We start from the raw sequence: 22,736 nt of genomic DNA on the forward strand, positions 1-22,736 counted from the left end.
TCCGCTTGAATATTTTCAATTTATTTCTAACTATTTAATTAATACCAACAATTTCCATGACTTTTTTAAAAAACTACTATGATAGTGATTATTAGAAATAATAGAAAGTAAAATTTAATTCTCTATTTAATATCTTTAATGGATTGATAGTACATAGAATCTGGTAATTTTAATTCATTTTTTTTCTAAGTTTAAACCTTAGACAGCTATAGCGCGTACGAAAACAGTGTTCTAGCAACTAAATGAAAACCCCCCCAAAGTGTGTTGTGTTGTGGATGAAGTTATTTAGAATTTTTGATTTTGAGTATTGAATATAAAAAATGTGTTTAATAAGGAACATTATTCTGTAACTATTCTTATTCGATACAAATTTAAATTAATCAAACACCAATAACTACTAAAAATAAAATACCACCACCTAGAACCACAACCGCTAGTTGGTATGAAAAGAAAAGAGGGACAAAGACATTCCTTCTGTATATAAATCTGAAGCCAAAACTTATACCATAGCTAACGACGTCGTTTCATCCACCCCACCCCACCCCACCCCCACCGCCACGGCCTACCCGGGGAGTCTCCTCCTTTCATTTTCTTCATTGCTTCAGATCTCTCCATATAGGGAAGGGGATTGAAACAGTTCTTCTTTGTTATATATACATATACCTCTTCCTCTCGATTCAATATATACGTACATATAATGTATGTGAATACACAATCTCATTGCTGAACTTTTCTCTGGTTCAATTCGCCGGAATCGATTTGTTTCAGCGTATTTCACTTGTCGGTGATCCATATAGTAGTATAATTTTGGGGGAAAATGGCGGCAGTTTCCGGTCCTCTGACGCCTGGACAGGTAGTAATGCTTTTGCTGATCGTTTTTGTGTTATATTAATGAGTGATTATACTTTTTTAAGTTAGCGAAGTTTATAATTTTTGATTTGGATCCTTTAAATAGTTGAAACTGTTCGAAATGTCGGAGTGTAGTAATAATTGTGAGTTCTTTTGAGTCGGATCTATTTGAGGAGTATAATTACAGAAGTTTATCAGTTAAAATGATAAGAAGCTTGCTGAATTTTGATCTAAGAGCATTGAGATGAGGAGATCTAAGTGTTTCCTGTGAAATTTTGGAAATTCTGAGTTCATAAGTCTCTTCTATTAAGGAGTTGCAGCATGTTATTACTGGGATTAACTGTTGTTGATTACAGAAGCTAGCCAAACAAACAGCTTTTTTTGCTAGTGATAACATTTGTTCTTCCATTTAATTTTTTTTCTGCTTTGAGTCTAGTATATTAAAGTGGTTAATTTTTCAAGTTGTTTCTTTGAGGTGGTTCCTTTTTGTTTACTTTTTGATTTTGCTGCTACATTGTTTTCATATATGCTAGGGGGTTAAACACCAAAATTATATTAAGATTCAAGTGCTCATATTTATATATTGAGGGTGGCAGCATGTTGTTGTTGTTTCATGCAGTAGAAGCAATAATTTGGAAGTTCATACTGATTTGTTGATATTATATTCGTAATTCTGTCGTCGTTAGAGCTGATGAAACAGTAGGGTGGTTAACATCGGTAAAAGATGGTTAAAGATTTGATTTCGAGTTCGTTATCAAAAAGATGTAATTCTGAATTTAAAACGTTTCTCTAAAGTGCCATCCATCAACTTCTATATACTTTAATAGTTTTAGTGATTTGATCTGCGGTGTGTTCATATAAATGAAAAGTGCTCAAAAGCTATAAGGTTCATTGGGCTTGAAGCGAAAAGCGAGAAGTGCAGCGTAAAATTTTATGAAAATTAAGAAGTACCAAACATAGATGATTGTAGTACTAGAATACTCAAATTGCAATTAAAATCATCAATTTCAACATTTGATATGTAATAGTGCCAATAATAATCCAACTTTTCAAAATCGTGATTCAAAGAACTATCTATTTTTCTTTTGATCACATTCGCGCCATTGTTTGAAACACAAATTTCTTTGAAGCGCATGGCTTCACCCATGAAGTGATAACCCCTAGCTTCTCGTTGCTACATCACTTAAAGCAACAAAGGGATGGCTCTTACTGGCTCCCCCCCGCCCCCTCTATTGTTGGTGGGGAAGGCCCCGGGAGAAAATAAGTAAGTTGATTGTGACGATGAGATCCAAAAACAGATGGTCACTCCAATAAGTACACTTTAGATTCCAGCTATGCTGCTTGTCTTTTAATCACCAATCTAATGAAACTAAAACATTGAAATTGGTCTAAGCTAGTGGTGGATTTTCGCTTTTTAGAAATTGGCTTATCTTGCTAGATTTAAAACTTTAGAAATTGACTCCCATAGTTTAAGCAACTTGGGTTTTGGCATTTAGCCCTGTTTGCAACTTCTGCGTTCATTATGAAGGTAGTTTTCTTTCCTTTTTGTACCTTTTGTCTTTCTTTTGTTTGATTTAAAAAGAATTTTATGGTGAGTTGCTTATGCAAACCTGCTTTCTAGTGAATAGATAGGTATCAGGTGTGTGTAAGAGCTAATTATAGTACAATTGATTGGTCGTGTTCAATGCGTTTTTAACTATTTGCTGCTTCTGTAGACATGTCCTTGCCACTAAATTTGACGTCATATATCAGAGAAAATAGGTACGGGAATTCTGATCTATTGTAAGAGAATGTTCAATTTTGTTGCTTCGATGCCTAACAACAACAATATTTAATAAACTCACAAGCTTTGGAACACTTACCTTTGGTCATTTGGTGGACAATCTGGACAGAAAGAAACAATAGTACGTTTGAAGGCAAACCGTGAAATTTACATATCCTTAAGCACAAATGTACTTTTTTGCCAGCTGGTGCGACCTGTTCACTGGAAATGATGTAGATTCTATAATAGATACACTCAGAAAACTTCACAATCTGTAACTTTTGGCGCACTATCTTAGTGTCTTAATGCTCTTACATAAACTTAACTCTTACTACTTAGAATTAAAAAAACAATAATTTAATAATTGATACCAAATCTCAGTCAGCTCACTTGATTGATGAAACTCGATAAAGTTTAATTTCATTTGTAGGAACATGTGTATCTGGATAAAAAGGGTCTTTACTATTTGGTTCGTTTGCTTGGGTGGGGGAGGGGAGAGAGAGAGGGAGAAATGGGGGATTCGATTCCTGGAGGATGGAAGATACTATTAATGAACTCGTAGAATAGGGTTGATGTGGAATTATCTTTGCGTGTTAGTTTTTATGGAGTAAGATTTCCTGCACTTGCGCTTCTGCAACGTGGAACATTATTCATCATTTTCGTTGGTTTGCTTGTTTTGTCTTTATTTTGTTAAGGCAAATATATCTAGAATCTACTGAAGGATTTCCCTTTTCATGTCGCAGGTGTCATTTTTGCTTGGATTTATCCCCATCCTTGTTGCATGGTTATACTCTGAGTGGTTGGAGTACAAGAAGTGGTTGTTCCCGTCTAAAGTGTAAGTTAACCAGCTCAATCCTTGCAATGAAGTAAACAACCCCCCCTACTCACTAAGTTGACTCGCTCAATTTTCAACATGCAAATAACCAACCAGTTGAAAATCCATCGGATAAGGAAAAGGAAAAATTATGAGAACTCATATAGCCCCTTCAGTATTCACGATGGACCTTGTAGACATGGATGCTATGTGTTAATCATTAGTGAACTGTATCTTTAGGCAACTTGATCTCTGAAAGCAAATGTGATTGTTTTATCTACACAAAAACATACAAGCAATTGTACTATCTTAATTATAAGTTTTTTTTTTAAAAAATCTTATATTGTTGTCTTTTCTATGACAGCAGTCATTCTGATAATAATCTAGTTGAATTGGAAAATGCAACAATCAAGGAAGAAGATCGAGCTGTCTTGCTGGAAGGAGGTCTGTCAAGATCTGCATCTACGAAGTCGTCTAGTTCATCAATAAAAACAAATATAGTTAGGTCAGTCCACTGTGCAGATTGGTGGATTTTCCTTGAACTTTCTTAATTAATTCTTCATGAAACACTTCTTTATTATTTTATAGGTTTCTAACGATGGAGGACTCCTTTTTGCTTGAAAATCGAGCAACTTTAAGGGCAATGTGAGTCTCTTGGTTGTTTTGATTATGCAGGATGCATCTTTTTCAACATACTAATGTGGTTGTCTTTCAATCATACAGGTCCGAATTTGGGGGAATCCTATTTTATTACTATATCTGTGACCGCACAAACTTCTTCGCAGATTCTACCAAGGTTCATGACCTTTTAATGTTTAAATAATGCTTCATGAGATGACTTTCTAGATCATGCTTTTGACTAACCTCGTGGATGTGCACAAGCACTTTTTGGTGCCCAGAAGTGGAGCTAGGTAGAGTAGTGCCTGGTTAAAATCATATTTATGTATATATAGTAGATGTTGAAACCCCCTTAGCTTCTTCGTGTTTTTACTTCTTTGTATTTTGACCCCCCTTAGTGAAAATCTTGGCTCTGCCATTGGTGGTGCATCTTGAGTAACTTCTTGTCTGCATACTGTGTTCAATATACACAGCCAGTTCAGCCTAAAAGTTTTGTGAATCTTCTTGTGCATTATCCTTCCCTGAAGGTAGTATCCAGATTGAACTGTTAGATGTGGGATTGTGCTATGTAACTTTTGTCTTAATGTTGTTTGAAAGAATTTTATCAAAACTTTAGCATGCTGTGCTCCAATGGAACTAATTTTAATATTATTCTAAAGAAGGTTTACTAGCATATATATGATATGCATGCTAATGTGTAAATTCATTCCTACTTTGGATAAAATTTTGGATCTGTCTTTACTTTAATTGGTTCATTTGGAAAGTTCAAATTTTCCATATATAATTTTTTTTACCACAAGCATCACACTCATTCTAGATTAAATTGGTGTCTTCTTTGCTTTCTTGTGCCCATCCACTTAGTTTTGTACTTGATTCTTGGTATGGAGTGTTTAGTACAGGATCTGCATTGGTAGTTGTCTAGAACGTAGGACATCATATGATTTCTGTATCATTTCTGGAATCATACTTTCCGCATGCCAACTCCATTGTGGAGTTATAAGATGCATTATTGCATCCTCGTAAGTGTAGCTCAAAATAACAAGGTTCTGTTTTATTTTGTTTTTCGTGAACAGAGCTACAATCGGGATCTCTTCCTCTTTCTCTATTGTCTTCTGATCATAGCTGCAGCAATGACTTCTCTCAAGAAACACAATGACAAATCAGCATTTTCTGGAAAATCCTTGCTTTATCTTAACCGTCATCAGACAGAGGAGTGGAAAGGATGGATGCAGGCAAGTGTTTTCTACAAGATTTTTCTTGATCTACTTATCCTTTTGTTTAGTAAGAAGTAGATCTGATCAGCAATTCTTTAGAGCAATACCTTCCATTTGCTCTCTTTGTTTCTCCGTCTCTCCAGTGAATGTGTTACAATGTCACAACATGATTCTTGCACAACTTCTCTGTTCAATGTTTTAATATTAAGAAGCAGTAAATCATGCAGAGTCTCTGTTCAATGTGTGTGCATATATATATATATTTAAATTTCCTGTGGATTTGGCCTGTGTTCTTCGTTTATACTCCTACAGTATATGATGTTTGCAGAGTCTAAATTATCCATCCTTTTGTTTGCAACAGGTCCTCTTTTTGATGTATCATTATTTTGCTGCAACAGAGATATACAATGCTATTCGTGTGTTCATTGCTGCATATGTATGGATGACCGGTTTTGGGAACTTCTCTTATTATTACATCAGAAAAGATTTTAGTCTTGCTCGGTTTGCTCAGGTAACATTATTTATTATTCTTTATTACCTTACATTAGAAGACTCTTGGTGGCTTCCTCTTACATTTCTTAGGTTCAATGTTGTTACTGTGGTCAACTTTCGCCTGTGTGCAGATGATGTGGAGGCTGAATTTCTTCGTAATATTTTGTTGTATTGTTCTTAACAATGACTACGTGCTGTATTACATCTGCCCAATGCACACACTTTTTACTCTCATGGTGTATGGAGCCCTTGGCATTGGCTACAACTACAACGACAAAAGATCAGTGATGGCTCTGAAGCTTGTTATGTGCTTTGTCGTGGTTATCTTGATTTGGGAGATTCCTGGAGTTTTTGAATTTCTTTGGGGGCCTTTCACATTTATGTTAGGTTGGTTTCGGTGCACTTGCTCTTTTTCTTTCTCCAAATCACTTTAAATACATACTGTTTCATGTTTTCGGACAAGGAGAACTTCGCTTTGGATGTCACTTCAGCTGTGTTGTGGAAAATGCTACCTATTTTTTCATGCAATATTATGCTTAAGATGAATAGTATGACTATTAGTAATGACAAATGCCATCAATATAAATTTGGTAATAAGTTCTCAAAACTAATATCGCCGTAAGTGACATGGCTCATGGGTTGAGAACCATGAGGTTTCAGGTTCCAGTAGTGCCACAAAAATAGGTGATTTCTTCCCTCTGTCCTAACTATGGTGGACAGAGTTACCTGGTACCTGGTGTTGGTGGGAGGTAGAAGGGATCCCGTGGAATTAGTCAAGATGCGCCCCAGACACCACAGTTATCAACAGCAACAAAAAAAAAGCTGACATGGTTCAGAAATAGATATAGAATTTGATAAGACATCTTCATGAAAATCACGTATCTGTAGAAAAATGGACTGATGGACCAATCTTCGTGCTAAGAGGGGCTTATCTTAGGTGCAATCAATATATGCAAGAAAGGTGACATATATAATTGTAGTGGCAACGCTACACAACTGTTCAAGTGGTATTTTGTATTTCATGTTGTAGGGTGAACGCCAAAGAATCCTTTCCCCCCTTTTTCTTGTCGTTCTTTTATTTTTTTAATCTTTCTATGATTCTGGCTTAAGCCCCTGTCACCTGATGATCGTTTTCTACTTTATCAAACTGTAGGGTACACTGATCCAGCCAAGCCTGATCTCCCTCGGTTGCATGAATGGCACTTCAGATCTGGGCTGGACCGATATATATGGATTATTGGCATGATATATGCCTACTTTCACCCTAATGTAAACTCAGTAGAACTCTAATTCTTAATTCTTTTGTCTTTCACTCGTTGTATAGGACTTATATTTGGTGGATCTTGTCCTTTCAGGTTGAAAAGTGGATGGAGAAACTGGAGGAGTCCGAACCTAAGCGGAGACGAACAATTAAGACATCAATTGTTACTGTTGCTGTAGCTGTGAGTAGATTTATCGTGTTTCTAAAATAACACCAATTGTATTTTGCTGCTGCAGCGTGTCTTTCTTTTTCCCATTTTCTTCTTCCTCCAATTTGCTAAGTTTTTTCATCTGTCTTCATCAGATTGGGTACTTGTGGTACGAATACATATACAAGCTGGACAAAAACACATACAACAAGTTCCACCCCTACACGTCATGGATTCCCATAACGTATGTATTAAACTTTTATTAATTCTGTTTGAGCCCTTCATTTCCAAATGTGAACTTTGTATACAACACCAATCATCACTTGCCTATGATGTGCCAAAGCAAAGAAAGTATATCGTTGATTTCTCTTCTGATGTCTTGTACTACTTTCTCATTTTATTTTCCTCTTTTCAGTGTATACATCTGCTTGCGGAATTTTACTCAGGAGCTACGAAATTTCTCCTTGACTCTCTTTGCGTAAGATTCTATTGACTCATTTTGTGCTGGTGTCTCGTAGACCTTATACCTTCATTTTCCTGTCCAGATGATTAATATTTTCATCTAATCTTTACACTTAGTTGGAGTGTTTTTCTTTCCGCTTCTTTAACTGTTAGGTGCTCTACTTTTCTAGGTGGCTGGGCAAAATCACCTTGGAAACCTATATCTCGCAGTTCCACATCTGGCTGAGGTGTGTGGATTTCACTCTTCTAAATATAATGTTTGTTGTTGTTTCAGACCTGAAATAAATAAATAAAACTGTTCCACATTTGATAGTTGAACTTTTAGATGAGACAGTTCACACAATTTGATGTGGTATTTCGGAGATCCCGCATTGAGCCTCTGTCACCCATCAACACTTTCCACATGCTTAACCTACAAAAGCAGAATCAGCTTGTGCATAAGGGAGTGTATTGCAAACCTAAAATATTAAATAAAAGCTCCCCTCTCAAACCATTTAAACTTCTAAATGGAAGTGGTTTGAGCAATTCAATGGTTGCCCTCTATTTAATTACTCATAAACCATAAAAACATTCTATCACCCTGCAACATTTTCCAGGTACTTTGCTAACTTAAGCATTTTCTGTGTGGTTAAGTTTCTTACCAATTTCTTATCTATGAATGATTGACATCCTTATTCTTACATAATATACTTTATTCCCAGCCTGTTTCTAAAGTTACTCAGAACTTTTACGTGGTTTCCTTGTAATGCCAGAGTAATTTTTCCCAAAGCTTGTATCTCGTCAGAGAATGTTTAGTTATATGTTGGTTGAGCTGATAAGGCCAGCATGCTTTGAGTTCTTATTCTTTCCTGACTTCATGTGCAGATCAAACATACCGAATGGACAGCCTAAGTGGCTCCTGTCCTTTATCCCAGATTATCCTTTGCTTAATTTTATGCTTGTCACTGCAATATACGTTTTGGTAAGCTTATGTTCTCTCACTTCTCCTTTTCCTGAATATTTTTAGCTGTGCTATCTGGTCCTCTCCATCTGTTTTTTTAATCGGGCATTCCACTTTCCTTCTGCAGATATCATATAGGCTTTTTGAACTAACCAATACACTCAAGACAGTTTTCGTTCCCACAAGAGACAATCAGAAGCTGCTTCACAACTTCATTGCCGGGATCGTGATTTCTGTGTCCATATATTGCCTTTCTTTTATTCTTCTTCAGATCCCTCATTGATGTGTAAGTTCTTATACTCTACTTGTCCAAAAAACAAAAATTAAAAAAGGTGCTGTGTGGTTTGGTATGATTGAAAACGTTTTTCTTAAGAATATTTTCTCAAGAATCTTAGTTTTTAGTGTTTGGTTATCTTCTTGTTGGAAATGCTATTTTCTCAAAGGACAGTACTTCCTACTAAAGGGAGAAAATGATTTCTTTTACCTTAATAGTCAGAAAGTTTTTATTAATATACACTGCATGTCATATCTTACTCTCCATATCATTTGTTTCAACCAGCACTTAGATACTGTTATCAACTTTTAGTACTCAAATACATTACTCCTAAAACACTATTTGTGCCTTATCCTCCATCCTGTACAATTATCCTGTTTTACCAACTCTTATACTTGATCAAACATTGAAAAATGATCCAGAAGATAATTTCTCAAGGTAAAATAATTTTCGCATATAATCTTTTATGGAAAGTATTTTCCTTAATGCCAAGTTCTTATTCTATTTGCCAACGCATAGTTAATACCATCTACTCTGTCACTTCATCCCCCCTTCCCTCAACAAATAGTATGTAAGATTGCTTGCATACATTATCAGATGAATCAACCTAGTGTGCGTTTTCCTGCTTGGAATTATTTGGTACAACCATTTGTCTGAAGTACATCATTCTAAGGCAGGTTGTATGGCCACGGGTTGGATGACACAGCACTCTAGAAGATCTAAACAAGATGTGGAAATGAGAAATCAGTCATATTGTTTTTCTTGAATGGGATAAAGATGTTGATATTCAAAGCCAGCTTGCAAAGCATGTAATTGCCAATAGTTTTGTGGAAGTATCACTTGCAGTTGCTAAATTCGAGCACACAAGCAATTAGTTTTGGATTCTGCCTCAAAATTCCTGCTTCTGCGTGGGACAATAATTTGTATGATATCAATTACCACGTGTATTCAATTTTTTGGTTCTCTTTGCCCTTTGCCTTTCATAGTCATATATGTTCCTCGTTACTTAGTGATACGATAAAGAAATATAGGCATGATAAGTGTACTTGTGTTCTCTACTTAGCAGACTTGAATTATTCATGGCTAATGCAATTGTTTTTATCTCTAGCAGAGTTCTTTCTTATTGTTTGTCAAATTTTGTATGAAACATTTGCAAGTTCTCAGATTGCAATTCCATGGGGCTGAAATTCGTCCTTTAAAAGGTATTGTTGAGTAAAAGACTTGTTGCCCCAAGAGGAAATGATTTCTTATGTCTACTTATAATTTGAATATAAAAAAATAATCCTATAAAGATCTCTTGTATTTTATTTATAATTTTTTTTTATGGATTTCCTGCAAAAAAAAATTCGATAAATATAATTTGTATTGAACCACAAAATCAAATCTCCCCGATTAGTTAATTGGGCTGCGTGGACTAATCGCTGATCGCCGTATATCATAAAGCAAATAAATCAAGATGAAAGTTAATTTTATAAATTAATCTGACTTACTTTCAGATTCTTTTTTAATTCACATAAACTCCCCATGCTGTATTAAAATTATGAAAAACATTTCCTTGCGTCGATTATCAGCCTGAAATTTCTGCAGAATTTAGTGGGAAAATGCTAACTCTATAGGCATACGGACCACTCCATGCCAATATATTTTATAATATCAATAAACTAACAAGAACGACATATTATCTGGTCGACAGTGTAATCATGTGCAATTAACAGAAATTAGACCGTCAAGTTTCACGATTTAAATCGTATCTGTCAATATATAATTATTTAATGGCCATGCCAAATCTATGGTCAATTATTCTCCCAAATTACAAATAATACAAATAATAACAACAAAATTGACCACTGTTCTGTTTGGAGGTACTTACATAATTCCAATTTAGCCTCATCTGGCGGAAGATCGCTATTTGAATTCTGACTTACTGCTTCCATGTGCTTCACCTAATTTAATAGTATTTGACATCTTCAATATGTCCGAAAATATTTTTAAATTTGATTCACTCAAATCTATACCTCATCTTTTAATCATACAATATTTTATTATAATAATTTCAATTCAAATATCAAAGTCTTGTCTATACAAAATAATAGTTTTTCATGTGAGGAATATTGAGGTCAACTTGGGTTTACATGTTATATATGGGAACAAACTGACATGATTATTAATGGGAAAAATTTCAATATACACGATTTTTGCCCGTTCAAAGATTAATGGACTAATATGAGTTTTTTTATTTATTATGACTTTTATAACATATAAATACTAAAATATTTTAACGAGATTTCTTCATGAATCAACTTAAGCTATAATAAACCTAGTTTTTATATGATTGAGTTAGACGAATGAAAATAAGCTTAGTAAATAAATGAACAGGATCATTAAGTATATCTACACTTATTATAACGTTTCCATTTAACCCGAGTCCATTTTTTAATTATTTTTTTTGGGTGTGTATCCATTTTGAGATAACTTCAGATATATGATATCTGAAGTTCAATCATTTTTTCCTGACTTCAGTCATTTTCTGACCAAAGTTCATGCACATATATGACTAAAGTTCAAATAAAAATAGTTAAACTTCAATCAGTTATACAACTAAAGGCCAACCATTTTGCCTGAACTTCATAGAGAAATGCATAAACTGCATTCATATAAAACTTTTATTTAAAGGCGAGTACAAAATTAATAACAATGTCAAAACAGAGTGCGCCATCAAATTTTCACCTTCAAACTGTAGTTGGACAAATTAAAGATATCATAGTAAGCTTGTTAGAAGATTAGCTGCACATGTTGATATATTTATTATGCAAGAGTTTACTATTTGGATTTATAATAATATGAACTACTCCACTTATTTTGTGTCATATATTTATGGTAAAGAAACCCAAACGGCACGAAAAGCCTCGTATCTATTTTATGGTTTGATTTTGTTACTCAGTGTTTTATATCTGCTTTAAAGCTTGATTTATTCATTTTTACAGCAAAAAATCTCACTTCATAGGGAATAAAAAGGTCTTTTCTATCAAAGATATATAACTTTATTTTGAAAGCCAGAACTCATATAAGTATAACATTTTATTTCAAGAAATAGGTAATTTAAACGTACTATGGAAAAAAAATCAAGTGTCAATATGAACAGATGTGTACTCGACTAGCCGAATATATGACATTTTCCAATATTTTATTGAAACGTTCCAAGAAAAAACAATTTTTTGCTTCAATTCTTCTGCAACTTGTAATTTTATGAATCAACTTAATTAGTTTCATTCGAAGATAAATATATATATATTTCCTATTTGTATCGTTTTTATCATTAATAGAGTCAAAGTCAAATAGCTATTAGTTGACCGTTGAGCCTTTCTCATCAAAGACAGCCGATTTTTTAGTTCCCTTTATTTGTTTTTTTGTTTGACTATTGCTTTTTTTCTTTCACACTAACTAGTTCATATATAAAATAAAACAATTTACTATATCATTTTAAAAATATAATTAATAATAAGGTGATAAGGATACATTCAAAACTAAGTGATAAATTATCTATTGATATTTTAATTTGAACAAGTAAAAGTGAATATCTATTTTCGTATAATTGACAAGTAAAAGTATGAAGGTTTTAATAAACAAAATCATATCTTCCAGGAACTATTCTTTGATTCCATGGGGCATGGGGTCTGTTAACTAACTAACCTTCAATATTTATTTTTCAATTTTGATTAAAAATAAACTAAACTAGGACCATTTACTATGAATTTCAATTCTTTTCTAAACTAAAATAAGCTTTTTTCCCTCTTCATAAATGTACTAGCTTAGTCCTCCACCAAGTATCATTAGCATACTCTATTTTCAAGATTCTTTATGGATATGGATTAATTTACAAAATTTCAAAATCCTATCTATATGCATCATTTTTTTAGTTCAAAGTCACACTTGTTATTTGAATGTAACTTTCCTATGATCCATTGCACCAATAATTAAAATTTAAAAGTAGAATAAGAATTACGTTTAGTCATGATCAAAAATAGTAATATACATATATAACATAACGTTTTTCTCGTGATTTGATTATATTCATAGTATTAGATCCCACCTCTAGTTTTTTTAATGTGTTTTCTCAATGGAAATGACAATTTATTAAAGTTCATAACCCCTTAATTATTACTTCACATCAATTATAGAAAGCTCTTTTGCCATCCAAAAGTTAAAGAAAAAAAAAAATGCTGCGGTCACACCACGTGCTTGGCTAAATTCAACAAATATTACCCTTTCATAAAGGGAATTTAAATGAATGCGTATATATAATAAAGTCTTTGCAATATGGTAGAATTTTCCTTAAAACAGGAGCAATCTAGCTCTTAAGATATGGATCGACGGGAATTAACCTAATGACTTTTGTACTGGTCATGTATTTGTATTAAGAAATCAACAAAATATTGATAAAAATAATTGATTATAAGCGAAGATATAATTCTATATTAACTTGAGATTACCGTAGGAACATGGCCAATTTCAAAACATGAATCCAACTCTACCTTAAAAAGGGTTTTGAATATGCATAGAACTTTCTTTACAAAAATCAATAGAGATGATGACTTGTTCTATTAATATCCAATTAGAAAAGGAAAAACAATCATTATTAGACTACAATATAGGTTTATTATCGTCCTAAATACAATTAATTAACTAGCAACTTTGGATAGGAGCAAAATGCAAGGAAGAAATTTATAAGAACAATAAAATGCACTCCACGCAAGCTATATTTCTCAAGACTGTATTTGTGTTGGGAAATCTACTTTCAGTAAACTGTCTTTACTAAAATCCAGAACCTATAAACTCAAAATTCTGAAATTCATGATCTCGTCATACATGTGTTGTATATCAATCTCTCTTAAACATTTTTTTTTTACCATCTTTACATGAGAATATGCACGTATAGCTTGGGAATAAATAAGATGATTCAAGCAAATCCAAGATCAAAAGGAATTATATAAATCCATGCCTTAATTTACCTCATAATGTTGATCAAATCCACCTTAAGAGAAAAGAAGAATTGCTGCTTCCTCCAATATGAAAGAATACCTCAAAGTATAATTTAAAAGCATTAATTCAAAAGGGCATGCATCTATATAAGTTCAAAGAAGAGAAAATTAGATAGTATATATAATGGTGAAGTACTAAAATATATATAATACATGAGATATTAAGGAAGAGTCCATCTATATCTCTAGATTATTACTACAAAAAGAAAGAAAGAAAAGGAAAATGAAATAGCTATAAATAAATTAAAGTTTCAAGTAGGGTTAATTAGAGATCAAAGCCTCAAGATTAATAATCTCATGGTTCTTGTTTAAGATTAAACATAGAAGGAACCATGTCTTGTAGAAGTCCATAGTCATGATGAGGAGGTAGCTGCATCTGTTGATGATTTAGATTTTGATGATACATTGGGGAATTTCCAAAAGCATTGCCATGTCCATAAAATTGAGGCATTTGTGACACGATGAATTCTTGATGAAAAGTTGCTTGTGGTGCCATTAATGGTGATGTTTGTGCTAACATGGAAGGATTCAACATTCTTGCAACGCTACCGCGGAGAGTAGCTGGCAAATGATGGTTGTGTTGACCTTCATATGTTGTTATAACAATGGATGGATCTTGATATGACCTTTCCACACGCTTCTTCACTTGGCATTTTTGACTTGTGCACCTATAATAGCTTCTACAATTTACAAAAACAAACAAGCGTATTATTATTATGCAATATAGTTTCTACAAAAGTACTGTTTCTTCTTAAAGAAGAAAATCATGATATTGGTGATTGATCGAAAAAGTTTATCGGAAGATAGGGAGGATTTGACAGAAGTATGAAATTTCAATTGTTTAATAATAAGATTTGACCAGTTTGCACCTTTGAATCTAAGCTTAATTTCTTGAACAAGAAAGTGGGAACATAATTTAGGGAAGTGGGAAGTGGGAACACAATCTTTATACTAGTAGGTAACCATGTGGACTAAGAAAAAGAAAATTTGCTATCAAATCACTAGTTAAATACCATAGATTTGACTAACTAGCTACCTTATATGGATTCTTGATGGAAGAGAAGTGTGTTCATTTAGGGTTTTATGAATTCTTTAAAGAAATGAACAACAACAACAAAAAAAAAAAGGAATCACCTTGGATAAGGGCTATTCTTAACAGCCTTTTGTCCATATTTCCTCCACCTATATCCATCTTCAAGATGATCAACCTCACTCTTTGTCATGAATGCAAATTTTGGTGGTCTTTGCTTCTTTTCTCCTTTCTTTTTTGCTTTACTACTATACATATCATAATTTCAATGAAAATAAATAAATCAAATGAATATAAAAAAAGAGACAAAAGGAGAACTTTTCTCATAAAGAAGCTGAGTAATAAGAAATCTTGAATAAGTACTTACTCTTTTTTAGAAGCATCTTCACCATCTTCTAAAGTTTCATCCTTGACTTGCTTATCTTTCTTGTTAGAATCTTCATGATCACCATTTGAAGAAGAATTTGAGATTGAAGAGTTTGGTGTAACTGGGGTTTCACTTCCTCCTCCAACAACATCATTATTAATATAATTAATATTAGCATCAACATGATCTTGTTTTATAATATCATGATCATCATCGTCTTTAAGTGAAGAAAATGGAGATGGATTTGAAAATCCAAAGGGTTTTCCAAGTGAATTATTAGTAATATAATCACTACTTGATCCATGTAGATACTCACTAGTATAACTCATAAAAGAAGGATCAAGCATATGTATATTTTGAACCATTGATGATGAAGAATCTTCTTGAAATGGTTGGTGATAGTACAAATCTCTTAGTTCATCACCCATTGAAGAACAAGAAGTAGAAGAAAAGGGATTTTGTTTTGGGGGTGGGGGGTGGGGGTGGGAGTGGGGGTGGAGGATGAGGTTTGACAAGAGGTTGATAATGTGTCTGTATTTAAACTTTGACAAGTTCCTTTTTTTTTTTAGATTGAGCTATAGCTAAGGTCTATTTTTATTGTATTTTAATTTTTAATGGTAGAATGAGAGATATATATAAGTTTTGAAAAATTAGATGTAGACCCCACGTTTGTAAAGAAGGTTTTACAAAGTTTCAAGTCCATTGTTAGGGTCTAGTCATTTGTCACTATGAATAACTCGCTACGTTCCAATTTGTTTGTACTATTTTTTTTTACTTCGTTGAAAAATAAGTGACTTTTTTCTTTTTTGATATTTTTTTAATTTTAATTTTTTATATAATATATTTAAAATCATAAAATTAAAAAATATTTTGATACATTCAATATATCTTTAATTTAAAATTAAAATATTCAAAATTTTTCTTTATTTTCTTAAATTCTAATCAAGTCAAAATAAGACAATTAAATTAAAAAAAAAAAGAAATTTTTAAATATCTAGATATCATAAGCATTTTCCTCCTTTGTTCCTAGCTTTGGAATTGATTTATTTTGTTTCTTCAAATATTGTTTATTTAATATTATAGTATTCAGTTTTGTTTTACGATTACCACATTTTTCGTGTCACAAATTTGGAACTACGTGGACCATATATACAAAAAGAGGAAAATGATTCTAGATATGTAATAGAAGAAATAAAATATTTTAAATGTGGTGATAGAAAAATTATGGTAATTAGTTTTGTTGTGGTGTTATGTTATCTAGTAATCTTTCACACTTCGATCAAATGTAGTCAAATTTGTCACCTTTACAAACTGTGTCTTGTTTCTTTTTGGTGAACAAACAATACATACTTTATGAAAAGCAAATTGGAATATTTTATTCGAATTTTGTTTCTATAGAATAGATACCGTGGTTTAGTTATAAAGGAAGCTAGATACATAATCATTTAAATAAATAAATAAGGGTAAAATTAGCTTTCATTTAACTTGAAAAAAAGTAAAAGAATAAAATTGAATTGTCTTAAGAAAATTAAAATAAAAACTCTCTCATTCTGACAATTTCAACAACATTCTACTCATTGACTCTTACGCAAGATAACGTAAAAGAAGAGGTAATCAATTAATATTTAGATATAAACATCTAGAGACCACATAAATAAATAAATAAATTATAATGATATATTAATAAATTTAAGATATATGTTTAAATAATATTCTGACTGGTTCAAAAACATTATATTCTCATGTCTCAACATTCAGTACTCGTACGTATATAATTAGTTTACAAACAAATCAAAAAATAACAATGACGAGACTCTGTATCTATATATATATTTATATAAAAAGAATTTAAATTTTTAAACTTTTCATCAGTTTAAAAATATTATTTTTGCACTATTAAATCATTCAAAAATAATAAATTATAACAAATTGTCCTAAAAATGATTATTAACTAGCTACATGTTCCAATCAGGGAGTGAGTTATCAGAGCGCAACGGATTCATCTGAATCTTTTTCCTAAAAAATAACACGGTTTATATTTAAATTATTTATTATGTACTTATAGAATATATTTAATCATAATTCCTCAGCTATGTAATTGTTTTTGATATTAGAGGTGTATATATATTATTAAAAAAGATAATTATAGTAGATGATCATTCGATCATTTTAACTATCAAAAAATAGTCATCCAGTGTATATTTATATATATTTGATGTATATTCATGTATACTTAGTATATATTTCATGTATAGAATGTATCATAATATATATTCAATGTATAATTCATGTATAACTAATCTATATTATATAGTCAGTGTATACTTTCTATGACTTTTGACAAGCTATATTGCATAGTCACTATATATTTTCTATAATTTTTAGCTATTTTTATATAAATAAAATATTACTATATTTATTGTAAACTAATTAATTTATTATATATATATATATATATATATAAAATTGTCCCTTTTTAAAATCATTTGATTTGAAAAATAAAACAAGTGAGAAAAAAAGATATATTAATGATCTTGAAAACATTAATGAGGGGTGGGAAAGTCAGCGGAGGACTCAAACAAAAAAAAAGAATTAGTAATTTGAGTCAAACATTTAGAAAGTAATACACTGAAACACGTGTCCCTACTTGGCACCGGCATTTGACCGAAGCCGACACATGTACTTCCCACGTGGCTACTGTTCTTTGGTTTTCCTCTAGCTGTCCCTCTTGTTTTTTTCCTCACTAGTTCTCGAACGTTTGTTGCGCGTTTATCTCAAAATAATTTATATAAATTTTGTATTTCAGACGATATAATTTATTCTTTTTTAAATTTATTGATATTTAATTAAAAAAAATTAAAAAATTCTTTATTTTTACGATAAAAAATATATATATCTTTATATTAAAAAGAATACATTGTTAATTATAACCACATTTTAATAGCATTAACATAATATAGTGATTAAAATCTTAATGTACAATTACGCATATATACCTCTCTTGAGATTAATTTAACAATATGAACTTTGTATCAAGTAGAACACCTTACTTTTCAATATTCATACTTATACGATAACACTTGCTAAGAAAATTATTATAAGACTTATTTTATATTTATCCTATAAAATAAAATGGAAACATATAATGTCCAATCACATATAACGATGTAAAAGTCATTTTTCTTATGAATATTTTACTTAAACTAATTAGATTTTTAAATTGACTACAATCATAAAATCTGACACTAAAATTCATAAAATTGTATTTAACTCAATTTCTTCTTCATAATAAACTAATAGCCTAATATAGTGTACGTTACTGTAGCCAAAGTGAACACTACATTATCGACAATAAAAAAAGTAGGAAAAAAAATGTGGCCAACATGAGGAACAACAATCCAGTGGAATCAGCATAAGGAAATACTTCATCTCCAATAGCTCTGTTCCAAGAAATTTTCGACCTCCTATGCTTGTTTTCCCTCCTTTCCCCACAAGCCAATTATATAGTCCATTTTTATAGGATTAACTCACAAATCACAACTCTTCATTTCTATAACCTCTACTAAATGGTTAATGAATTTATTATGATTAAAAGTTTCTGTCCATTTAACATGATTATTTTTATTTTTATTTTGCTTGTGAGTGAGTGAAGAAATAACATATGAAATCAGAGAGAAGTTAAAGAGATGTTATTAACTTCAAAATTAGTGAATACTATCAAGTATCAATGAAGAATGTCTATTCATTTATTACTTTAATGCATTATTGAATATATCAATTTATGTAGAAGGACCATTAAGATACTTTCATGTGAATTTGATCTACATATATAGAACGATTTTTGCAACTTTTTAAATTCTCCATAATTTGATCATCATGACAAATTGAAACTGATGATTAATGCGTATTCATTTAATATTTAAAAATATCATAAATCCAATAAATAACTGTAGAAAAAAATATAAAATTTTATTATTTATTTAACTATATATTTTATTAATGGTATTATTGTAATAATTCAATTTCATAGAGTTATTTTGGTGTTTCAACTTTCAATTTTTTCCCCCACTTTTAGTAATATATGATTCACAACCCACGTCACCCTCCTTTTATTTTTTCTACCATGTGCACCTCACGTGTCTATTCACTTTGCTTTTATCGCTTTGATATATGATTAAATCTCTCCCTAATGACAGCATTTGTTAGTGAACGCGATTCGAGTCATGAAAATAATGCCCCTTTCGATAGAGAAAGTTGTACCGTCACTCCCTCCTTTACCCTATAATAGGCTTTGTATTGCACAAATATTTGATTAGTTGGATCGATAGATTTCAAATAGTTAATCTTTTGTCCTATTTTATGTGACATTTTTTAAAAAATAAATTAAAAAGAAATGATGCCACGTAAAATGAAACAGATGAAGTAGTACCTTTGAAACTAAGTGCAACAACATATGATTAGTTGTATTTAAGCTGTTTTGAGAGTCCAAAAGCATTAAAAAGTAAAATTGAAGAGAAACGGATAGTCACAAAATTTACGAAATTTCCTTTTACGCTCATTCTCCTTTCTGGAAGTATTGTTGTGGTCTCTCAAAATTATTTGATTTTTATTAAATTTTATATTCTTTTAAAAATTCATTAAACAAGTACATAAAATTTAGTTTAGAATTCCATAACCTAAAAAAAAATTAACATCATGAACCCATAAATATTGATTCCAACTCACCTTAGTGAAGAATAGAAGACACTCGAGAAAAAGTATAATTTTGTATACATCCTAGCTTGACTAAGATAAAGAGGATGAACAATTGCCAATAAGAATAGCAAAGATAATTTTGAGTGGACAACATTTATTATAATGACTTGAATGCATGAAACAAATTAAATTATGAGCAAGCTATTGAAATAAAATTTCTGTACCACTTACGTTTGATTTAGTCTTGTTGCAGGTCCCCCCTCTCCGTCTTTTTGTTAGTATTATTCTTTTAAGATGAAACCCGTCGAAAATTTCATCGGTCGAAATATAACTCGTTGTCAATGAAATTTCATGACACAGAAAACAGACCCACAAAATTATCGATTTCTGATAATTATAATATGAGGAGACCCGTGGGTAAATTAAATAATATGTCATCAATAGACAAATTTTTCGTGTTATATATATGTACTCTTCAGCCGTAAAATATGTGCTTTGTAATTAAAAACAATCTATAAATATTGTGTAATTATGAAATTTGTAGTCTAAAAAATTATAGACATTTATATAACGATTTTATTTTTATATTAGAAATATAATAAAAAAAAGGTTAGGACAATAAGAATAGATTAATTAATGTTGGTAGGACACACTAGATGAACATCTGTCCAGGAAGACCGACTACCTCATGAGGGGATAAAATATAAATTAATTAGAAAAAAAAAGGTGAAAATCGATTATTTTCTTTTATTTATTTTATAAGTGATTAAATTTTTTTTTTAGTAATTAAAAGGAATTACTAAAATTTTAAAATTGATTATTAAATTTTAAAAATTATTTTTTTATTTATTTTATAAGTGATCAAGAGATGTTAATTCGTAAAAAAATGAGAAGTCTTCAGTATATAAGATATGGGGTATATAAATTAAAGTGACTTTGAAGTATGAAACCGGTTTTTGAAATCTAGACATCAGTGAATAAAACTGAAAATAAAAATTAAGGGGCACATTTTATTTTAGTTAGTCTTTGGGGTCCTTCTTTTTCCTTTTTGTTTTGATAGCATGCCATTTAAAGTATTTATTTTCTTTTTGTCGTGGGTAGGCATTCTCATAATTATGCGGCACAGAAGTTTAATTGTATAAAAAATAATTGAAGAAAAATAAAAAAAACATTAATCGATTCAAAAAGTAGTATATCCATAAAAACATAAAGATTTATTTATATTCTTTATATCACATTGAAATAATATAATCAAAAATATTTTTCTTGCTTAATAATTAAGATATTTACCACACAAGACATTCTCCTAAAGTGAAACAACAAAGAACAAGTAAACCAATTCATATGGTAAAAATACAGCCCTTAAAATAATTCACATATTTACGACTTTGTCTCTGTATATATTATACACAAACAAAAAATAACTCTTTCTTTGACCTTTAACCTACGCACCTTTTTACCTTAAATAATCTTATGTTCAACTAATTTAATTAAATTATAGAATTGACCTCTTTGATTAGTGTTGAAGGTGGTTCCATTTCTTTACTCAATGCCGCTAGAATTGCGGCAAGATTGTGACTATATTTTATCAAATTAAATATCTTCTTTAAAATATATATATTTATTTGGGTGCGTGTGTCATGCAAATTTGTACACCCTATTACCCTAATCCTATCTCTATAATCCATTTATTAATTAGTGCCACTATCTATTAGTCCGACATACCCAAACGAAATAAACTCTTAGCTTTAGATTAAGTTAGGTACAAATTTCATTTTTATTCTACCACTAAAAATATTATTATTGTAGACCAAAGTTAGACTTAGTAGAAGAGAATCTTTTCTTGTAGTTGTAGTATAATTATAGAGTTGAAATGTTGACTTTTTTATCTTGTATTATTTCAATGTAGTAATAGTGGTATATAGTATTAATTCTTGTTCTCAATCTAATCAATGTTTAATTGACATAATAATGTAATTAAAATCCCCTCTTCATCTTATTCCAATTTTTCATCATTTGCCTACCTAGAAAATTTTGAAAGGAAATGGCCGGTATACATATCAATTTGGAAGAATCCACGAGGTCCTCATGGTCGAATGGAAAATGTTAAATTATATTCCTATTTTAACCTCTTGAAAAATTAGAAATGTTTAAATGAAAATTCATATGAAAGTTTAATTTAAGTGAGAATCTAAACTTTTACAAGTTGATTGATTAATTAACGAAAAAAAAAATGAGACATTCAAAAAGCAAAAATAATGTATAACATGCATGTAGCAATGTCTCCTTTTATATTATAAATGATGAGTTGAAAAAGAAAAATAATTGTAACTTTAAGAGAGTTGAATATAGACTAGGAAACAAATTATTGAGAGCTAGGATGGGAAACAACCTAGGCATCACCTTCAAAATGACAATGAATTCTAGAAAAAGATGTATATATGTGGTCAAAATTAAAGGAAAGAACAAATAGTAGTTAAAGTTAAAAAGACTTGGAAAAAGTACTGTCTTATCTTATCTACCCACCCTTTTTGCGCTTTGACATCTAATTTGCCAAACTCCATTCTACTTTTACTAGTAGTATATTTAATTGTAGGGGTGGATATGATATGGTATATATTGAATTATCATATTATATTAAAATTTTTGATATTGTAGTTTTGGTAATATGATATTTAGTATGGTATATGGTATATTTTTTTTTTTATTTTGTATATTTGATATTTAGAATTAATGTATCGAAATATCAAATATCATATCGAAAAATATAG

At 30.9% G+C, this 22,736-nt stretch overlaps 2 protein-coding genes across 4 annotated transcripts; one reads left to right on the forward strand and one right to left on the reverse strand.

Moving 5' to 3' along the window:
- Window positions 1-441: 441 nt before the first annotated feature.
- Window positions 442-9,941, forward strand: LOC129873044 (protein REDUCED WALL ACETYLATION 3-like). 2 transcript variants are annotated; one of them, XM_055948036.1, is made up of 16 exons: window positions 442-853; window positions 3,355-3,446; window positions 3,793-3,930; window positions 4,014-4,070; window positions 4,149-4,221; window positions 5,117-5,275; window positions 5,619-5,768; window positions 5,881-6,136; window positions 6,903-7,018; window positions 7,105-7,191; window positions 7,314-7,402; window positions 7,574-7,636; window positions 7,791-7,847; window positions 8,485-8,581; window positions 8,688-8,846; window positions 9,512-9,941. In XM_055948036.1, exons 1-15 carry the CDS (start codon window positions 818-820, stop codon window positions 8,841-8,843), a joined length of 1,626 nt encoding a protein of 541 aa, XP_055804011.1. In that variant the 5' UTR covers window positions 442-817; the 3' UTR covers window positions 8,844-8,846; window positions 9,512-9,941. The 2 variants fall into 2 exon arrangements, with proteins under 2 accessions (XP_055804011.1, XP_055804010.1); XM_055948035.1 differs by having other exon boundaries at window positions 452-853; window positions 3,790-3,930.
- A 4,020-nt stretch (window positions 9,942-13,961) lies between these two features.
- LOC129873409 (WRKY transcription factor 71-like) lies at window positions 13,962-15,923 on the reverse strand. Of its 2 annotated transcripts, none has more exons than XM_055948501.1 (3): window positions 15,271-15,923; window positions 15,008-15,148; window positions 13,962-14,553 (listed from the first exon to the last, which is right to left on the reverse strand). In XM_055948501.1, exons 1-3 carry the CDS (start codon window positions 15,696-15,698, stop codon window positions 14,169-14,171), a joined length of 954 nt encoding a protein of 317 aa, XP_055804476.1. In that variant the 5' UTR covers window positions 15,699-15,923; the 3' UTR covers window positions 13,962-14,168. The 2 variants fall into 2 exon arrangements, with proteins under 2 accessions (XP_055804476.1, XP_055804475.1); XM_055948500.1 differs by having other exon boundaries at window positions 15,008-15,151; window positions 15,271-15,885.
- Window positions 15,924-22,736: the final 6,813 nt, after the last annotated feature.

The sequence above is a fragment of the Solanum dulcamara genome, chromosome 11 (assembly GCF_947179165.1).
Source record: "Solanum dulcamara chromosome 11, daSolDulc1.2, whole genome shotgun sequence".
In the NCBI taxonomy this organism is placed as follows: Eukaryota; Viridiplantae; Streptophyta; class Magnoliopsida; order Solanales; family Solanaceae; genus Solanum; species Solanum dulcamara.

What these genes read in the sequence shown, in the direction of transcription:
- LOC129873044 (XM_055948035.1), top strand. Translation starts at nt 818, where the DNA reads ATGGCGGCAGTTTCCGGTCCTCTGACGCCTGGACAG. An exon ending in TCTTCGCAGATTCTACCAAG is followed by an intron (nt 4,222 to 5,116) that starts GTTCATGACCTT and finishes TTTCGTGAACAG; the next exon opens with AGCTACAATCGGGATCTCTT. An exon ending in GTCTTGCTCGGTTTGCTCAG is followed by an intron (nt 5,769 to 5,880) that starts GTAACATTATTT and finishes GCCTGTGTGCAG; the next exon opens with ATGATGTGGAGGCTGAATTT.
- LOC129873409 (XM_055948500.1), bottom strand. Translation starts at nt 15,698, where the DNA reads ATGGGTGATGAACTAAGAGATTTGTACTATCACCAACCATTTCAAGAA. An exon ending in GAAGATGCTTCTAAAAAAGA is followed by an intron (nt 15,152 to 15,270) that starts GTAAGTACTTAT and finishes TGATATGTATAG; the next exon opens with TAGTAAAGCAAAAAAGAAAG. An exon ending in AAGAATAGCCCTTATCCAAG is followed by an intron (nt 14,554 to 15,007) that starts GTGATTCCTTTT and finishes TGTAAATTGTAG; the next exon opens with AAGCTATTATAGGTGCACAA.